Consider the following 16,976-nt stretch of genomic DNA (forward strand, 5'->3'; position numbering starts at 1 on the left):
TAGGTGAAAGGCTGGACTGTCGCTGGAAGACGCCCGTGGCTGTGCATTTCAACTCCAACGAGAAGGACCTGTATGCAGGACAGCTGCTCCTTTGTGGGAAATTCAAAAAGCTCAAGAAAAACACATGAGGAGAAGCACCAGACGCTTGCCCCAGGGCCATTGATCCAGCTCTTGAAAGTAAATGGAAGAGGCTTGAGAGGGAGAGAGACAGAAGAGACGTGATAGCACGATAATGTCGTCGATCCCGGGTGCTGTGTGTTGGGAGATTATGTCATTGAGCCTCGTAACGGAGGTGTTTATGATGACGAAGATGATTACAGCTCAGATGATGATATGAGCAACAACGGTGTATTGAATCTAGATTCATGGCAAGGACAAGGCCATCACATTCGGTTTATAGATATGGATGCAAGCGACTTCGCATCGTCTTCTCGATCTCATGCTTCTCCAAGCGGTTTGCTCTTACCAAGGGACCAGAGAGGCGGCAATAGAGATCGGTAACTTTGATTTAACCGAAGCAAGTTCATGTTCAGTCTCCTTTGCATATATCTCAAACTCTCTCCAGCATTACAAAGTGGCTTCAAATTTGCAGGAGCAGTATAAAAGGCTAACATGACTTAAGCCAATTAGCCATACAGGAAATTGATTTTAAAAGAAAAAACTCGCATTGTCTCTTTTTATTTATTTTAATGTAAATTATGTATTCTCTGTAATTGTTTTATTGTTTCAGCATTGTTGTACTCTAATGAGGCATGAAATCTTATGCCTTTTCTCAATTTCATTTTTATTTCATGTTTCTATGTATTGATTTGATTTTTATCTTCCTTCCGTTCCGAACGAAAAAAAAAAAAAATTGTTGTGTGGAATCAAAAGATGTAGTCACTACAGCACTACTCACTCCTCACTCCTCACTGTCAACTACGTACGGACAAAAGTATGTGTTCCTGATTCTTGTCTTACCTTCGTGCGTTTCTTCTACTTCGTATGCAGCCGCGTGATAATCCTCCGACTACATGTTTAAGCTTTTTCTTTATTCAGAAAACATAGAAGAAGATTGATTAAGAATAGTTTCAAATAAAACAAGTTCTGTAAAGAAAAGATAACTGGAATATGAAGTCGAAGTAGTACCCAAAGATCTGAACGGTAAGGTTTAGCCTTTGCTTCTCCCTCTTCTTCTTCGTCTGGTGCAAATTGTCGGTACTTCCACGTCCTATTTTTTCGACGAAAAGGCCGGAGAAACGGTAACCGGATCTTACTCATCATTTTTCTTAGCCACCTTCGTTTCTTCTTCTGCCATTTTTTAAATAACAAGAAATGTAATATTACCTCTATCCGATATAGCTGGCTGTTTTTTTTTTTAAAAAAAAAGAGATAGCTGGTTTAAAACAATTATTTAAATTTTTTTTTTTTGATATCAACAATTATTTAATTATCAATCACGAAAAAAATAGACAAAGCAAAACATATTAAAGAAGTAAGGTTTAATCGTAAGAGGTTTTAAATTTTGCATAAGCTACTCTCTCCAGCCATCATAATAGTCCTAATCAAAATTCAGATTATTCAGACGCAACTGCTTACTTGCTCTTCAAAATTGGCATAAGCTTACAAGTCAATAAATAAGATGCCTTCATAAGTGATGGCCCATATACAGCCCATTTAAATAATAAAAGCACGTTACCTTCCGCTCGGGTTTGCTGTTACTCTCTACGACGTCGTCGTCACCTTTCAAATCTCCGGCTAGACTTTCAGCTCTCTTCTCTCGAATATACGCTAGCAGATTCGCTCTACGATCATATCCACGCGTCCTTCCAATCTCACGATTCCACGTACATTCATTTCTCCGTCTAGCTCGAAACGATCGGACGGGCGTCGTCGTTTGACGATCAACGTAGACGGTGATGATCACACCGTACATGATCCGTGGATTCTCATCTCCCATTTGCATTCTTTGAAAATGATTTTTTTGTCTCGACTCGAATCGTTGCTGTTAATTAGGATTAGGAGTAATCAACAAATCAAGCAATACACAAATCTCTTTCTTAATCGGAATGACACATGTTAACATCTCCTGCGGGGTTGTCTACTGTTCAGTCTAACTACTCCACGGTCAACGATCATAAACAGCTTAGTCAATCTCATTCATAAATATTCAGATAATGGTACATTAATGGTTACCACTAACATGGATCTAATGGGCTTATGTTGGGCCAAGATTTATATTGCAATTTGTTTGTAATTTGTTTGATATACTAATAATACAAGGAAGAGGCTAAAATGTTATTAAAATGATGATACGAATCTCACAATATAAAATTTATAATAATTTGACTAACAACAACAATTTTCCAAAACTGTGGTATGATTATTTTAAAAACTGGATCTCTGTGGTTGAATAAATAAGCAAAAGAAATTTGATATCCCTCGGACCACTGCTTTATGATATGCTTTTAAACCATTAGAGGTTAATTTTCATTTATATTACATAAAATTAAAACACTTTAACTTGATAGTGCTTTAGTTAATTATTTAATTAGTGATAATAATTAGTGTGGCATCTTCCACCACTTCATAGTCTTCAGTCTTCACAATAACAAGAAATTTATTATAAAAGATATGAAAATATGATTTTATAATAACTTTGCAAATATTTTGTCAAAGAAAAAAAATAATATATGGCAATAAAATAAAAACAACAAAGCAGACAGCGAAAGGGGATATCCAGGGGAGGCGATATCCGTTAATACGACCCTTGCCATTGCGAAATGTGAATGCCATATTGCTAAAGCCTAAAGCTCTATCGTATGAATCTGCTCTGATTTTCATGCAGATATTTTATTAATATTTTACAAAAAAATTTGGATGAATGTTGAGTTATTTAACTAAAAAAACGTTTCTACATCGTGTTTTGCTTTAGTAGATTGATTTTATTTTACTATATTTAATAGTATAAGTATCATTCATTTTTCTCTTCGTGCATATCTATATAGCATTTCGGTGTGTTACTATTACCCATGCACGTTCAGGGCGGTAGATTAACCCAAAAACATTGGGAGTTTTAACCAAAATATGCACCAACTACCACATTTGCTACAATGTATGTGGCACATTGTTTTAACCGCCCAAAACCATTTTTATTATCTAAATTAACAATTTAGAAAGATAAGTACAGGGAAACCTGTGATTACTTCTTTTAAAAAGTGTTTGTCTAGATTGAACTTTATGAATCATGGATCTTCCATTATAGGATGGTGATCTTAAGTGACTATAAAAATATAATATGCACTGAATTTATTTTAAATCCCATAACATTTTACTTTTTGTTTCTTATATATATCATTAACCCTAGATTTATTAAAATTTTGTTTTCAGTGTTTTCAATTGATAGTTATTGTAGCATGCAACATCTAATTTTCAATTAAAACAAAAAAATTAGCTCCGAGTTTAACTCAATATTCCTTTTTACGGTAATATTCAATACTAGACGTCCGACTGAATTTGACTATAAACAGTAAAAGTGTTCAATTATACAAATATGGCAATTAGCATATGGGTCAAAATACATAGCCGCACCCGCATGTGTTTGGTGTCAAGTGGTTCATTGGGTTACGAGCAACAACTAGGATATAATAAAATACTGTGTAGATTATCAAATTTTAATAATTATTTTGAAACAGATTAGAGAAAATCAAAGTGCTGCTTTTAGCCACATGAAAACAGCAACAGCAAGGGGGATATAATTACGATATTTACTAATTAATTGCTCTCCTAATGGTCAGGATAATTATGTTTGACAGTAAGTCAAATATTTAGCGTTTGTGATATACATTTTGTCTACTGCATCGTAGTAAGAACTGACATTATTGGGTGTTCAAAAGAAAAACGACGGTCATGAAAAATGGATTAGTTTCATTTCGACATAATATACAACATTTCTATTTTATAATTTTGTGTTGTGGTTGTTTTGATAAACCGTGAAAGTTTTAAATCTCCGCTTCTTAATTTCTTGAATATTTGAGGCTAATTATTAACAATATTATGTTTAAAATGTACCTTTGATGAAAGTATATTATTGTTTTTTTTTAAGTATATTATTGTTTCCTTATTTATTTTCAAGAAAATAGTAATATAATTACATATATCTTTGTCTTTTACGTACAATTACATTCTAATATATATTATCATGCTAATATGATTTTTCTTATAAATATAAACTTAATATAGAGGGAAAAAAATGAATGGATGTAAATGCAGTAAAAGTGGCTCAAAAGGCCCCGAAAGGGTCGATGGCTGCCTAACCGCATAAAGATCCCCCAGTTGTCTCCCCTTCTTATAGATATATATACACACGCGGCACATTTTCCTTATTTTTTTCTGTAATCTATAGTAACATTTCTTTAAAAAATAATCCAATATGGTAAAACATAATACACAGACACACATATGTTGCAAATGGAAGGTAAAAGCATTTCACTCGTAAAATATCTACTTGAGATTACGTGTGCCAAATCTCTCCATAGGACCATATCATACATATTTTAGTGGTTGTTATTTCTTAAAACAAGGACAAGCTTGTATGTTAAAAAAAAAAAGCTAACAAGCTCGTATGTTGCCCACGTCAATAAAATAAAAAGCTATGTCGTGTTGTGTTGCAGAAAATCAATGTATACATAATCATACTGTGATATTTTGCATTATATGGTGACTGTAAAGAAGTTATGTATCGATTCGTGGTTCATCGTAGTTATAGATCATGTGTTTAGGATTATGATCCTAATGAAATGTTTAACCGGATAGACCGAATTGGTACGAAAGTTGTAACATGGAAAAACATGATTTAATTGTGTATGTATATTTCAGTTACGAATTCTGATTACATTGTTAAATAAACAAAAATTTGCTTTTAAAATTATCATAGTACTATCAATTAGGGGAAAATGTGTTTTATCATAGTACGTGAATATGATAGTTTAGAATATTGGTTTCGTAGCAATAAACTATTGATGATAGAGTTTGCGTAATCTCATTATATAAATTAAACCATTGATGAATTGAAATGGTAAGAGAAGTTATGACTGATATATTTTTTTTTTCTAAATTGTAAATGTCATTAACCATAATGAAGTTTTGGTTACAACTGAAGTGCAACCAAATTCTGCTTTACAGCCATTTTGAATCTGTAGAACCGCAAAAAGTATAAAAAAACCCCAAAAACACTAAAGAATTAACTCCAACCTTGCCAACAATAGTGCACAATGAAGTTAATAAACATTATAGGACAAGAGACATCAAAATTAACCATACCAAGTGCTTCTTGACAATTAAGATCAACCAAACCGTCAAAAGAATAAGTAGATGCAGTTTCAGTCAAGCACTCACCGAAGTGGTTCAAGCAGGCATCAACGGAGTAGTACTTCTGTATTTTAACTTTCTTAATGCTCTATATTTTAATGGTCTCTACTTTATTTTCTTATTATTTAAGATAATATAAAGAGCTACTACAAATGAACAAGTGTACAATTTCATTGGATGTACATACACTTGTACCACATCATCGTTTTAGTTTGGCTATGGCTTTTATCAGGAAACTCTCTAAGACGTATAAAATAGTCTTGCAATACTAGACTACCACAGTTAATCCTTCTGTTTCAAATAATTTGTGATATTAAAAAATCTTGTAGATTTAGTTATATATTTTGCATTTACGTTGCTTTAAATAATAATAATACAAACAGATTATAATAAAAATAAAGTGATATATGTTCGAAATTTGGAGCATCGGAAAAGCTCATGGATTGGTTAAGAGGCTCTTGAATTTAAAGTAACTTATCTTTTCAAAATAAACATATTATAAAATAATTTGAAATAGTGATGTTATTTTAATTCTATTTTTTAATAAAGGTTTTTAAGCGAATATAACTTAAAACTTGAACTCAAACACAAAATTAACCTATGTTTTTTTGGAACTTTAACTTGCCTCTTTCATCCCCAAAGTTCAGATTATTCACGAAAATACCATCATTTTTTCTTTCTTTCGAAAATGCATATTTTACTCTATCACTCTCATCTTCTTCAAATATTCACAATATTGCTATTGCCATCAATACACCAACCACGATGAACAACCAATTTGAAGCTCTTAATGCACCTAAAAATCGATTTACACTCTTTCTTTCTCAATTCTTATGAACTAAAAATAACATTTCTTTCACTTTCTCTCCATATTCATCCAAAAAAACTCAAGATTTTGATTCTAAATTTTTTTATGGTTCATAGAGCCATTGAAGCTTACGATTCTTGGTGTGTCACATTTGTTTGAGATTATGGGTGCTTAGAGAAGACTTATGTGTGCTAAACAAGTTATCACACTGGTTGAAACTATGAATACAGTTTCTTTCCAGATCTGTTCGTACAGACGACTTACGACGACTTACATGGAAGTCTTCTGGCCAATGCTGAGGTTAATTTTTCAATTGACTTTTCAATGTGTTTTTATAGACGATTTACATGGAAGTCGTCCATCTTTGTTTGTTAAAAAAATCCGAGACGACTTCCATGTAAGTCGTCTATGGTAAACGGGTTAGTTTTGCATTTGACCGAATTGTGTCAGAAATTTGGTTTTTCCTGGATGACTTACATGTAAGTCGTCCAGTAGAAAATTAAAAAATCAATATTTTGTTATACCTAGACGACCTACATGGAAGTTGTCTCAGGTTAGTTTTTTGTAATTGAAAAATAAAACAAAAAAAATTATTTTTTTCTAGACGACTTACACGGAAGTTGTCCGTCCGACGACTTACATTGAAGTTGTCCATGATTTTATTCTGAGATTCTGGTCAAACCTTGCTTATCTTGGACGACTTCCATGTAAGTCGTCGGATGGACGACTTCCGTGTAAGTCGTCTAGAAAAAAATATTTTTTTTGTTTTATTTTTTTAATTGCAAAACTAACATGTTACAACTTCCATGTAAATCGTCTAGGTATAACAAAATATTGATTTTTTAATTTTCTACTCATCCATGGAAAATCAAACTTCTGACACAATCCGGTCAAATGCAAAACTAAATCGTTTTCTCAAGATGACTTACATGTAAGTCGTCTCGAGTTTTTTTTTAACAAAAAAAGATGGACGACTTCCATGTAAGTCGTCTAGGTTAAAAATCAATTGCAAAACTAACATAAATGGACGACTTCCTACAAGTCTACCAGAAGACCTCTGTGGAAGTCGTCTGCGTCAATGTTTAATAAACTTTAATTTTCTTTAAAACTATAAAGACTTTTAAATTTTTTTTGTTAATTCATGTATATTAGTCAATATTGAGGCTACTGAATGAAATTTATAACTTAATTGGTGATATTTATGAGGTTACCAATATTCATGCTTAGTAAAGTTTTTAGCTGATTGAGAAGACTTCCTTGGAAGTCCTCTACGTTAGTTTTTGTAAATCTGTTAAGTAACTTTAAGATATGTTTATTTAATTTTCAAAAATGTTAAGTAATTTCAAGAATATCAAGTAACATGGTTTAATGTGTCTTCTCAGATCATAAAATATACTTTTTACTTATGTATCTAATGAAAGTGTTCTAGCTTTGAACTTATGTAATGTTTTATTTTTTGTGAATTTGACAAAGTTTACTTGATAGTTCTTCTCCCTTAGTTGTAATAAATTTGATTATTTTTTTGTGTTATTGTGTTTGCTATTGAAGTTGTATCAATAACTTCAATTATGTCAAGTAATTTTAGCAAGATAATATTGTGGAAAATGAAAATAGTTACCATACTTTTTCATTAATATCTCTTTAAATTTAAAAAAAAAATCACAACTAAAAGAGTACACATGCAAATCACAAAACATACCACAAACAAAACTATTATAGATCATTCTTCTACAAAGACAAGCTTAGACTCCACTTGATACGGAAGAAAACCCCGCCAGAAGACTTCCTGGAAGTCGTCTGGAAGACTTCTTTGAAGTCGTCTGGAAGACTTCTTTGAAGTCGTCTGGAAGTCTTTTAGCGCATTATATTTTAGAAGACTTTCCATAGGTCTTCCAAAGTATGATCAAGATCTGAAAACATGTATATCAAACCCAGATATGAAAAACCAGTATATCATATCAAAAAATGTTCAAATGGCTTAAAAAAAGAAAAAATGAATGGAAAATTAGATAGACATACTTTTATAGAACACACAAAGTACATATCCAAGTAGAAGATGAGAACCATCTGATTAAAAACATGCAATAAAAAGATAGATTAGTAAGAAAGACATAAGAGAAAAAATGAAAAATTCATATAAAGTTTAGTGTTTTCAAGTCAAAGAGATTAGAGTGGGTTTGTGGAGTTTTAGTTTGGGAAAAAGGTATGAACTTTATGCAACATGAGGATACCAAATGAAGAAAAATCAGACATAAAAACTAACCAAAACGTTCAGATCTATTATGAAAGGGAGACATGGGAGAAGACTCCGTCAGAAGACTTCCTGGAAGTCGTGTGGAAGTTTTCTACCCCAGAAGTCTTCAAGATCTCAAAAACATGCATATCCAAATCCAGATATGAAAAATCTGAATCTCCAAAAACGTTTATATGGCTTAAAAACAGAGAAAATGAGTGAAATATTAGATAGATCTACCTTTATAGAACACACAAAAATATATATCTAAAATTAATAAATCTACCTTTAAATGATTGGAAGATGAGAACCATGTAATGAAAAACCTGCAAAACAAGATGAACTAGTGAGAAAGACATGAGACGAAAACAATAAATTGATATAAAGTTTGTTGTTTATAAGTTCAAAGAGATTAGAGAGAGGTTGAAGAGTTTTAGAATGAGGAACATACCATTTTTGTTGCAGTCATTTGAGAGGAAGAGAGATAATGTGTAAATTGTTCTTTATATATGGAGACAAAAATTTCAATAAGTTTAAATATTTTCGATCAGAAGATTTACTTGACGACTTACTTGTAAGTCGCCCAGAAGACTTCAATATTTTTAGCGGGAAACTAAAACATTTTTAGCGGGAGTTAGAAGACTTTCAGAGAAGTCTTATAATCGCCAGACGACTTACACGTTAGTCGTCTAGACCCTAAACATAACCCCTAAACTAAATTAACTAACTAAACACTTCATAAAATCAAATTAAACTTAAAAAATGTTTACTATACACAGAAATAATCACATGTAGATAAAAATTTAATTTTTCAAAAAAAATATTTAAGCTTTCCAAAATCTAACCCTAAGAATTCATACAATACTACAACATATGTTGTCAAACCCTAAACCAAAGAATATCACGATTCACTACTTTGACTCATCTATGTTGAAAACAATTCAATTTTATTATATCTTAATTTATATCACTTAAAACTGATTATAATTATATGATTTTAATTTTTCGCTTATCAGACGACTTCCGTGGACGTCAGCCAGAAGACTTAACAGAATCTCTGAAGACTTAGCGGAGCTATATTCGTAAAAATAAATTCTGTTTTTTTGTTTGGTCACAAGAAACTGACTGTAATTTCACAAAGCTTTTAGGTTACTTTTGCATTTGATTCAAGTTTGGGTATACTTTTGCAATCAAAATCAAGTTTTGAGTCATATTTAGTAAATTCTCTTTTAATAAAATGACATTTAACTATTGATTTTTTTTTTAATATCGAGTTGATGTAGTTCTTACAAATTAAAATTCACATTTTATCTTTATGTTAAATATTTAAAAGTATTTTGGTCAGTTTTAGACCCGTTTAACCAAAGAGAAAACAAAAACAAAAAAAATGATTCTATGGTGATATGAACAGTATGTAAACAGTTTTGAAAGTTCTATGGTGACAACGATGTTGATAATAGTCACAAAATTTCCACTAATTACTCGATCGAAGCTTAAAAGTAATTCAAGGCCATCTGCAAGATTTTCTCTTCAAATAAATATAAGAATAACTAGCAAATTTTCTATGTTTTTTATATAAAATCGTCTCCATGTACTTTTTTACGCTGTGCAACGTTGATTACTGGCTTTAAAGCTTTAACCAAGATTGACTCTCGAATGAATGTCATAACATCGAATGTAAGAAGATAATAAGTGGGTCCATGCGTTCTTACGCATATATCATTTTATTAAAAATCCAAAAAAAGGACAGAAATAATTTTACGACCCGCCCCTTATTTGCTTGGCCGTTGGTGATCCCATGCGCCACTTAACCTCCAAAGACTTCTCCCCAATCTCCTTTTAAGCCTCCGTTTAGTTTATACTTAATTGCGCTTTATCTTATTAATTGTCATGTAATCCATAAAAATCTTCGAGATATTTACTTTCTCGACTTAATTAATATATTTTGTCCTACAATAGACGAGTCAACAACAATATGCTCATAGATATGTGTTTATACCCACCGGATTGTGTTTCAAAAAAAAAAGAAAAAAAAACTACCCACCGGATTCTCATTCTCCCTTTTCTAAAATAGTTTTTTTAAGCTTCCATAAATTTCATACAACGATTTTATACAATAGTTACACTAACGTTTGATGTTGATTTCAAGAAATCGAAGTCAAGACGAACAATACTGTTTGCGAATATGCTGATTAATACCTCTCTGTAATATATAGCCACACGTGATGCAATTTAATCTTGAGTGACCGACGTCTACATTTTGCATTCATCAACGTATTCAAGTCTAACACAAGATATTAGCGAGTTTACTTATTACTTTTTGTATTTAATGTAGCCGAATAATATACAGTGAAACTTCTATAAATTAATAATATTGGGATTACACCAAAACTATATATTTTTATTAATTTATAGAGATATTAATCTTTCGACATACTAATTGAATCAAAAACTCAATTTGAAACTATAAAATTATATTATTTTATAAAAAAATTTAGTATATATTAATTTATAGAGTATTAATTTAAAGAGGTTATATTGTATATGGACTAGTGTAATATTGTTATTGTTGGCTATAAAACATTACAACTTGTGCATATTACAAATAAGCTATTTTGCTGTGGTGACACGTTAACAAAAAAAAAACAATTTAGTAGTTAGATTGGTAATTCAAATATCTTCAGATGATGATTTTGGTTGTATCCACGATTGACCTTGTATTAAAGACTTAAAATCCAGACAAATTAATATAAATTTGTATCTTTTTTTATTAGATCTAAATATGTTATTAGTTAGATGGTTTCTAAGCTAAACAGAACATTGTTTTGCAATCCAATATTGACTGACAAAGAAAAATAAAGCTTAGCATGTAATGCAATATCGAGACATTTTTGTAGCGCTTCAAGGGAAGGTTTATCTTGCCCGTTATTACTCGAGTATTGTTTGCATTCAATTTATAAATATTGAAATAGTACCTTATATGTTCATTCCCTTTAGGTGCAATGTTTTTGTTTACCACATGTCCCTACTTCTTAGAAGTTTCATATACTTTCCCAAATTAGGGTTTCTTTGACTCTTCCAAGTGCAAAACTGAATAAATAATAGGAAACTATATTATTCATGCAATCCGCAAGTGTTTTTTCTTAGTTGCCAAGAATGATTTTCTTTTATTTATTAAATTACATTCATCGGTCCTTGTATACTAACATCAAAATTCAAAATGGCTACAAAAGAACTCCAACACAGACAAAGGATTTTCAGCCATTTAGATTAGTTTTGTTTTGTCGTTTAATCCAAGAAAATCATCCATCAACACTAACATTTTCAACCTATCACACTTTCTTTATAGCTCTCAAACATAAATCTCTAGAAAAATAAGTTAAAGCAGGTGTTTTTTTTTGTCTAACAACCCATGTAAGCGTAGATCAATTTATTAGCAAAGTTTAGTTGTTCCGAGAAAATTTCCGCTCCAACCCGGTCTGATCTATATAGGTAAAGATAATTTTTCTACTCGCCTCTTTGGTACTTCTACAAAACCAACAAAAATATATAGTCAAAAATAACAATTTCATTGCAGTAACTAATGAGGTTATACATGTTTCAGATTGAATATGTGAGAAATCGTAGCAAAATCGTAAGCGCATCTGGTGTAGTGGTATCATAGTACCCTCCCACGGTACTGACTTGGGTTCCATTCCATGGATGCACAACTATATTTTTATTTTCCGTCACAAAATGAAACTAATAAAAAAATAATCTTACGCAGATATTATTTCCCATTTCCCATCTTAAAGGCCAAAGCATAGGATCTTGGTAGACGGGCCCCCATAATCAGACACCACACAAACTCACATTTGTCAATTTCCCAACACTCTTTTATTTTCCATTTAATATTTTATTTATTAATCTCTGCAAAGCCCCCTATATATACAACCCCATAACGCCATATTCAGAAACCAAAAATAAATCAAAAACCAAAAGAAGAGAAAGGGAAAAAAAAAATAGCTTCTCCATGGCAACCTCCGTCGATAACCGCCACTATCCCCGCCTCAGCTCCGCCCTAAACGGCGGCGTTGTCCACTCCTTCAAACCTCCTCTCGTCCCTTCTCCCTCACTCGGCCGTGACCAAGACCAGAGCGTCAACGTCCCAACCGAAAAATCCGTCGACACCACAGAGAACCAAACCACCAAAGAAGACAGTTACGACTCCAGCGACGACGAGGACGAGAGCCACAACCGTTACGTCTCCTACTACAAGGAGATGGTTCTCAAATCCAACTCCGATCTAGAGCCGTCGGCTCTAGACTCGCGAGACGAATCCACGGCTGATAACTGGATCCACCGTAACTCCTCTATGGTGCGTCTCACGGGAAAACACCCCTTCAACGCCGAGGCTCCCCTCCCCCGCCTCATGCACCACGGCTTCATCACCCCCGTCCCTCTCCACTACGTCCGCAACCACGGCGGCGTCCCGAAAGCCGAGTGGTCGGACTGGTCCGTCGAGGTCACCGGGCTCGTCAAGCGCCCGGCGAGGCTCACCATGGAGCAGCTCATCACCGAGTTCCCCAGCCGCGAGTTTCCGGTGACGCTCGTCTGCGCCGGTAACCGCCGCAAAGAGCAGAACATGGTGAAGCAGACCATCGGGTTCAACTGGGGCTCCGCCGGAGTATCCACCTCCCTGTGGAGAGGCGTTGCTCTTAGCGACGTCCTCCGCCGGTGCGGCGTCTACAGCAAGAGAGGCGGAGCTCTCAACGTCTGCTTCGAAGGCGCGGAGGATCTTCCCGGAGGCGGCGGGTCTAAGTACGGGACGAGCATCAAGAAGGAGATGGCCATGGACCCCGCGAGGGACATTATATTGGCGTACATGCAGAACGGCGAGCTTCTCACGCCGGATCACGGGTTTCCGGTTCGGGTGATTATACCCGGTTTCATCGGCGGGCGGATGGTTAAGTGGTTGAAGCGTATCATCGTCACGCCTCGAGAGTCTGACAATTACTACCACTACAAAGACAACAGAGTGCTCCCTTCTTACGTGGATGCTGAGCTGGCAAATGAAGAATGTAAATTTAAATTTAAATTTTACCTTTTAACCGTTTTATTACAACAAGTGGACCATGGTGGTAATAATAATAATGTTTGTTGTGTTGCAGCTTGGTGGTACAGGCCGGAGTATATAATCAACGAGCTTAATATAAACTCGGTGATAACGACACCTGGTCACGAGGAGATTTTGCCGATCAATGCATTCACGACTCAGAAGCCTTACACGTTAAAAGGCTATGCTTACTCTGGTAATTAATTTTTTCTTAATCTCCAATTAATTAAGTACTAATAAACTAAAGGGTTAACTAATATTCTGAAACAAACAGGAGGAGGGAAAAAGGTAACGAGAGTGGAGGTGACTCTAGACGGAGGAGAGACGTGGAGTGTGTGTGAGCTTGACCATCAAGAGAAGCCGAACAAGTATGGCAAGTTCTGGTGCTGGTGTTTCTGGTCACTTGACGTTGAGGTTCTTGATCTGCTTAGTGCTAGAGAGGTAGCTGTTCGAGCCTGGGACGAGTCTTTGAACACCCAGCCTGAAAAACTCATCTGGAACCTCATGGTAAACCACTCTTTCTCTCTTTATTTTTTTTAGTTTATTCTTTTGTGTGATTTGACTAAACTGAAAATTATAATTAATAATTTCCTACAACGCTGGAACTACTGTGCTATGGTTCATGACTTTCTTAACGTGTTACCTACCATCTTTACTTGTCTATTTTAGACAGTTCCATTAGTGATTAAGTATTATTGATTTATTTAAAGTGAAAATGTGAAATATATTTTAATTAGAGAAGACTAAAGTCCATGGTATCCAGCTAATGATGTTTGACTAAATCCAACTTTGTACTTTTTGTAATAACTGTATGATCTTGCGTCATAGCATCTATGTAATGGTTTTAAAAAAAATTAAATAAAAATAAAATAATGACGTTGACTGGTGTTGAAACAGGGTATGATGAACAACTGCTGGTTCAGGATCAAAACCAACGTGTGCAAGCCTCACAGAGGAGAGATAGGTATCGTTTTCGAACACCCGACCAGACCCGGAAACCAATCGGGCGGGTGGATGGCAAAGGAACGTCAGATCGAGAAATCCTCAGAGTCACACCCTACTTTGAAAAAATCAGTTTCAACACCTTTCATGAACACTGCCTCAAAGATGTACTCAATGTCCGAAGTTAGGAAACACAACTCAGCTGAATCTGCATGGATCATCGTCCACGGTCACATCTACGACTGCACACGTTTCTTGAAAGACCACCCCGGTGGTTCGGACTCTATCCTCATCAACGCTGGTACTGATTGCACCGAAGAGTTCGAAGCCATTCATTCGGACAAAGCCAAGAAGCTTCTAGAAGATTACCGTATCGGTGAGCTCATCACGACGGGATACGACTCTTCACCTAACGTCTCGGTCCATGGTGGCTCGAGTGTAATGTCTTTGTTAGCTCCTATCAGAGAGCTAGCTCCTGCTAAGAACATAGCTTTGGTCAACCCACGTGAGAAAGTCCCGGTGAAACTCATCGAGAAGACTTCGATCTCCCACGACGTGCGTAGGTTCCGTTTCGCGTTACCATCTGAAGATCAGCAGCTTGGTCTACCCGTCGGGAAACACATCTTCCTCTGCGCCACTATTAACGACAAGCTTTGTCTTAGAGCCTATACTCCGACCAGCACGGTCGACGCGGTCGGATACATCGACCTAGTCATCAAGGTTTACTTCAAGAACGTCCATCCAAGATTCCCCAACGGAGGGCTCATGTCACAGCACCTAGACTCGTTACCGATCGGTGCGGTTTTGGACATCAAAGGTCCTTTAGGACATATTGAGTACCAAGGCAGAGGCAAATTCATGGTCAGCGGTAAACCAAAGTTTGCCAATAAACTAGCCATGCTTGCTGGAGGAACCGGTATAACTCCAATCTACCAAGTCATTCAATCGATACTAAGTGACCCGGAGGACGAAACCGAGATGTTTGTGGTTTACGCGAACCGAACCGAGGATGATATTCTTGTGAGAGAAGAGCTAGAAGGATGGGCTGATAAGTTTCCGGACAGGCTAAAGATTTGGTACGTTGTTGAAATTGCTAAAGAAGGATGGGAGTACAGCACAGGGTTTATCACCGAAGCTGTGCTTAGAGAACATGTCCCTGAAGGTTTAGAAGGCGAGTCTCTGGCCTTGGCGTGTGGACCACCGCCTATGATTCAGTTTGCGTTGCAGCCTAATCTTGAGAAGATGGGTTACAATATTAAGGAAGATCTCTTGATCTTCTAAGAATTTGTTCAAGATTTATATATGTATTGAAACTTGAAAGTTAATAACAATTATAGCTTATGTAAATACATGGTTACCATGTGTGCTTTTGTTAGAGTTTTTATTCCAAATTTATAATGTATAAATTGCGTTTATGGTTATTGTTGTTGATGATGATGATAAATGGTGAAAGCATGTAACTCAATTACTTTCCGTGATTTAGTTTTGTCTTCATAGTGAGTTATCGTATGGTTAATGTGACATCTGACTATTCTGCCTACTGATTGTCCAATAAGCTTGTTATAGTTCACATCAAGTGATATTCATTATATCACGCTTAGTAAAAACGTTTTGTCTTGTAATGCTTTAGTTCCAAATTAGTAACCACTTGCTGTAGTGTTGCTTCCAGTTGTCAGTGACAAGAAAAAGACACAACACATGTTTGAACGCATATGCAACAGTCTTGTAATCGATACAAACAGATAAAAAGAGTTCCGGTTCGGCCCCACGAGACTCGTGGTTCATATGCATTTTACACTGATACCACGAGAATAACTGATAATGGATGGATCGTAATAAAAGATTTTCATATTAATATTGTCATGAATTTGAATATTTTCTTGGTATCAAAATTTAATTTGAAGTATATATAATGCTTGTGGTTAAAATCTAGTTACATTATTATTCAAAAAAAAAAATCTAGTTACAGGTTAGTTATTTTAAAATTCAGCGTATATATTCACATATTTGAGAAAAAAAATTCAGCGAATCTTAAGCTTTCCTCATTAATAGTTATCATGCATGCTTTAACTCACTACATATTGGCCAAATTTACTCATATCATTTACTAGTTAGGTATTTTTAAACGCAGCGTAGATCAGTCGATCTCATACACTACATTCTAAATGCATGAATCTCTCACTTAAGTTATGAACGTACTCTTAAGCAAAAAAAAAAGAAGAAGTTATGAACGTACCTCCAGTTGTTCACTTGTTCTATAGAAAATTCAGCAAAGGGACATGCATGGGGCACGTAGTTACTTTTAGACCATAAAAAAATTAAACTAATAGAGAAGGAAACTTCCTAAATAAAGATAAATAAAATAAAAAAGGAAAGAAAAAACAAAGAAGGTATAGGCAAAAGAAAACGTATAGCCGCGACCCGTAACAAAGGACGTCCTGACCACTGCGGAGACGGCGAGACGCTGACTAAATTTTTTTATCTTTTGTTTTCCTAAAGAACGTTGTTTCGTGCTCACAAGGGTCAAGTGTCAACCATATCAAGATATA

The 16,976-nt window shown here is 34.7% G+C and overlaps 2 protein-coding genes across 2 annotated transcripts; one reads left to right on the forward strand and one right to left on the reverse strand.

The window, feature by feature from the left end:
- Positions 1-260: 260 nt before the first annotated feature.
- On the reverse strand, positions 261-2,265 carry LOC125596300. Its single transcript, XM_048771482.1, has 3 exons — positions 1,679-2,265; positions 1,129-1,290; positions 261-1,028 (listed from the first exon to the last, which is right to left on the reverse strand). The coding sequence occupies exons 1-3, from the start codon at positions 1,943-1,945 to the stop codon at positions 957-959; spliced, it is 501 nt and encodes a 166-aa protein (XP_048627439.1). The 5' UTR covers positions 1,946-2,265; the 3' UTR covers positions 261-956.
- Positions 2,266-12,341: 10,076 nt separating this feature from the next.
- On the forward strand, positions 12,342-15,905 carry LOC106354597 (nitrate reductase [NADH], clone PBNBR1405-like). Its single transcript, XM_013794573.3, has 4 exons — positions 12,342-13,450; positions 13,541-13,681; positions 13,760-13,992; positions 14,383-15,905. Exons 1-4 carry the CDS (start codon positions 12,403-12,405, stop codon positions 15,706-15,708), a joined length of 2,748 nt encoding a protein of 915 aa, XP_013650027.1. The 5' UTR covers positions 12,342-12,402; the 3' UTR covers positions 15,709-15,905.
- The last annotated feature ends 1,071 nt before the right edge of the window (positions 15,906-16,976 follow it).

Source organism: Brassica napus, unplaced genomic scaffold (assembly GCF_020379485.1).
Source record: "Brassica napus cultivar Da-Ae unplaced genomic scaffold, Da-Ae ScsIHWf_1173;HRSCAF=1676, whole genome shotgun sequence".
Lineage (NCBI taxonomy): Eukaryota > Viridiplantae > Streptophyta > Magnoliopsida > Brassicales > Brassicaceae > Brassica > Brassica napus.

Bases quoted from the DNA above. Each gene is read 5' to 3' on its own strand.
- LOC125596300 (XM_048771482.1), bottom strand. From the start codon at position 1,945: ATGCAAATGGGAGATGAGAATCCACGGATCATGTACGGTGTGATCATC. The intron at 1,291-1,678 runs GTAACGTGCTTT...AAAAAATGGCAG, and splicing joins ACAGCAAACCCGAGCGGAAG to AAGAAGAAACGAAGGTGGCT. The intron at 1,029-1,128 runs GTACTACTTCGA...TTCTGAATAAAG, and splicing joins CTTACCGTTCAGATCTTTGG to AAAAAGCTTAAACATGTAGT.
- LOC106354597 (XM_013794573.3), top strand. From the start codon at position 12,403: ATGGCAACCTCCGTCGATAACCGCCACTATCCCCGCCTCAGCTCCGCC. The intron at 13,451-13,540 runs GTAAATTTAAAT...GTTGTGTTGCAG, and splicing joins TGAGCTGGCAAATGAAGAAT to CTTGGTGGTACAGGCCGGAG. The intron at 13,993-14,382 runs GTAAACCACTCT...GTGTTGAAACAG, and splicing joins AACTCATCTGGAACCTCATG to GGTATGATGAACAACTGCTG.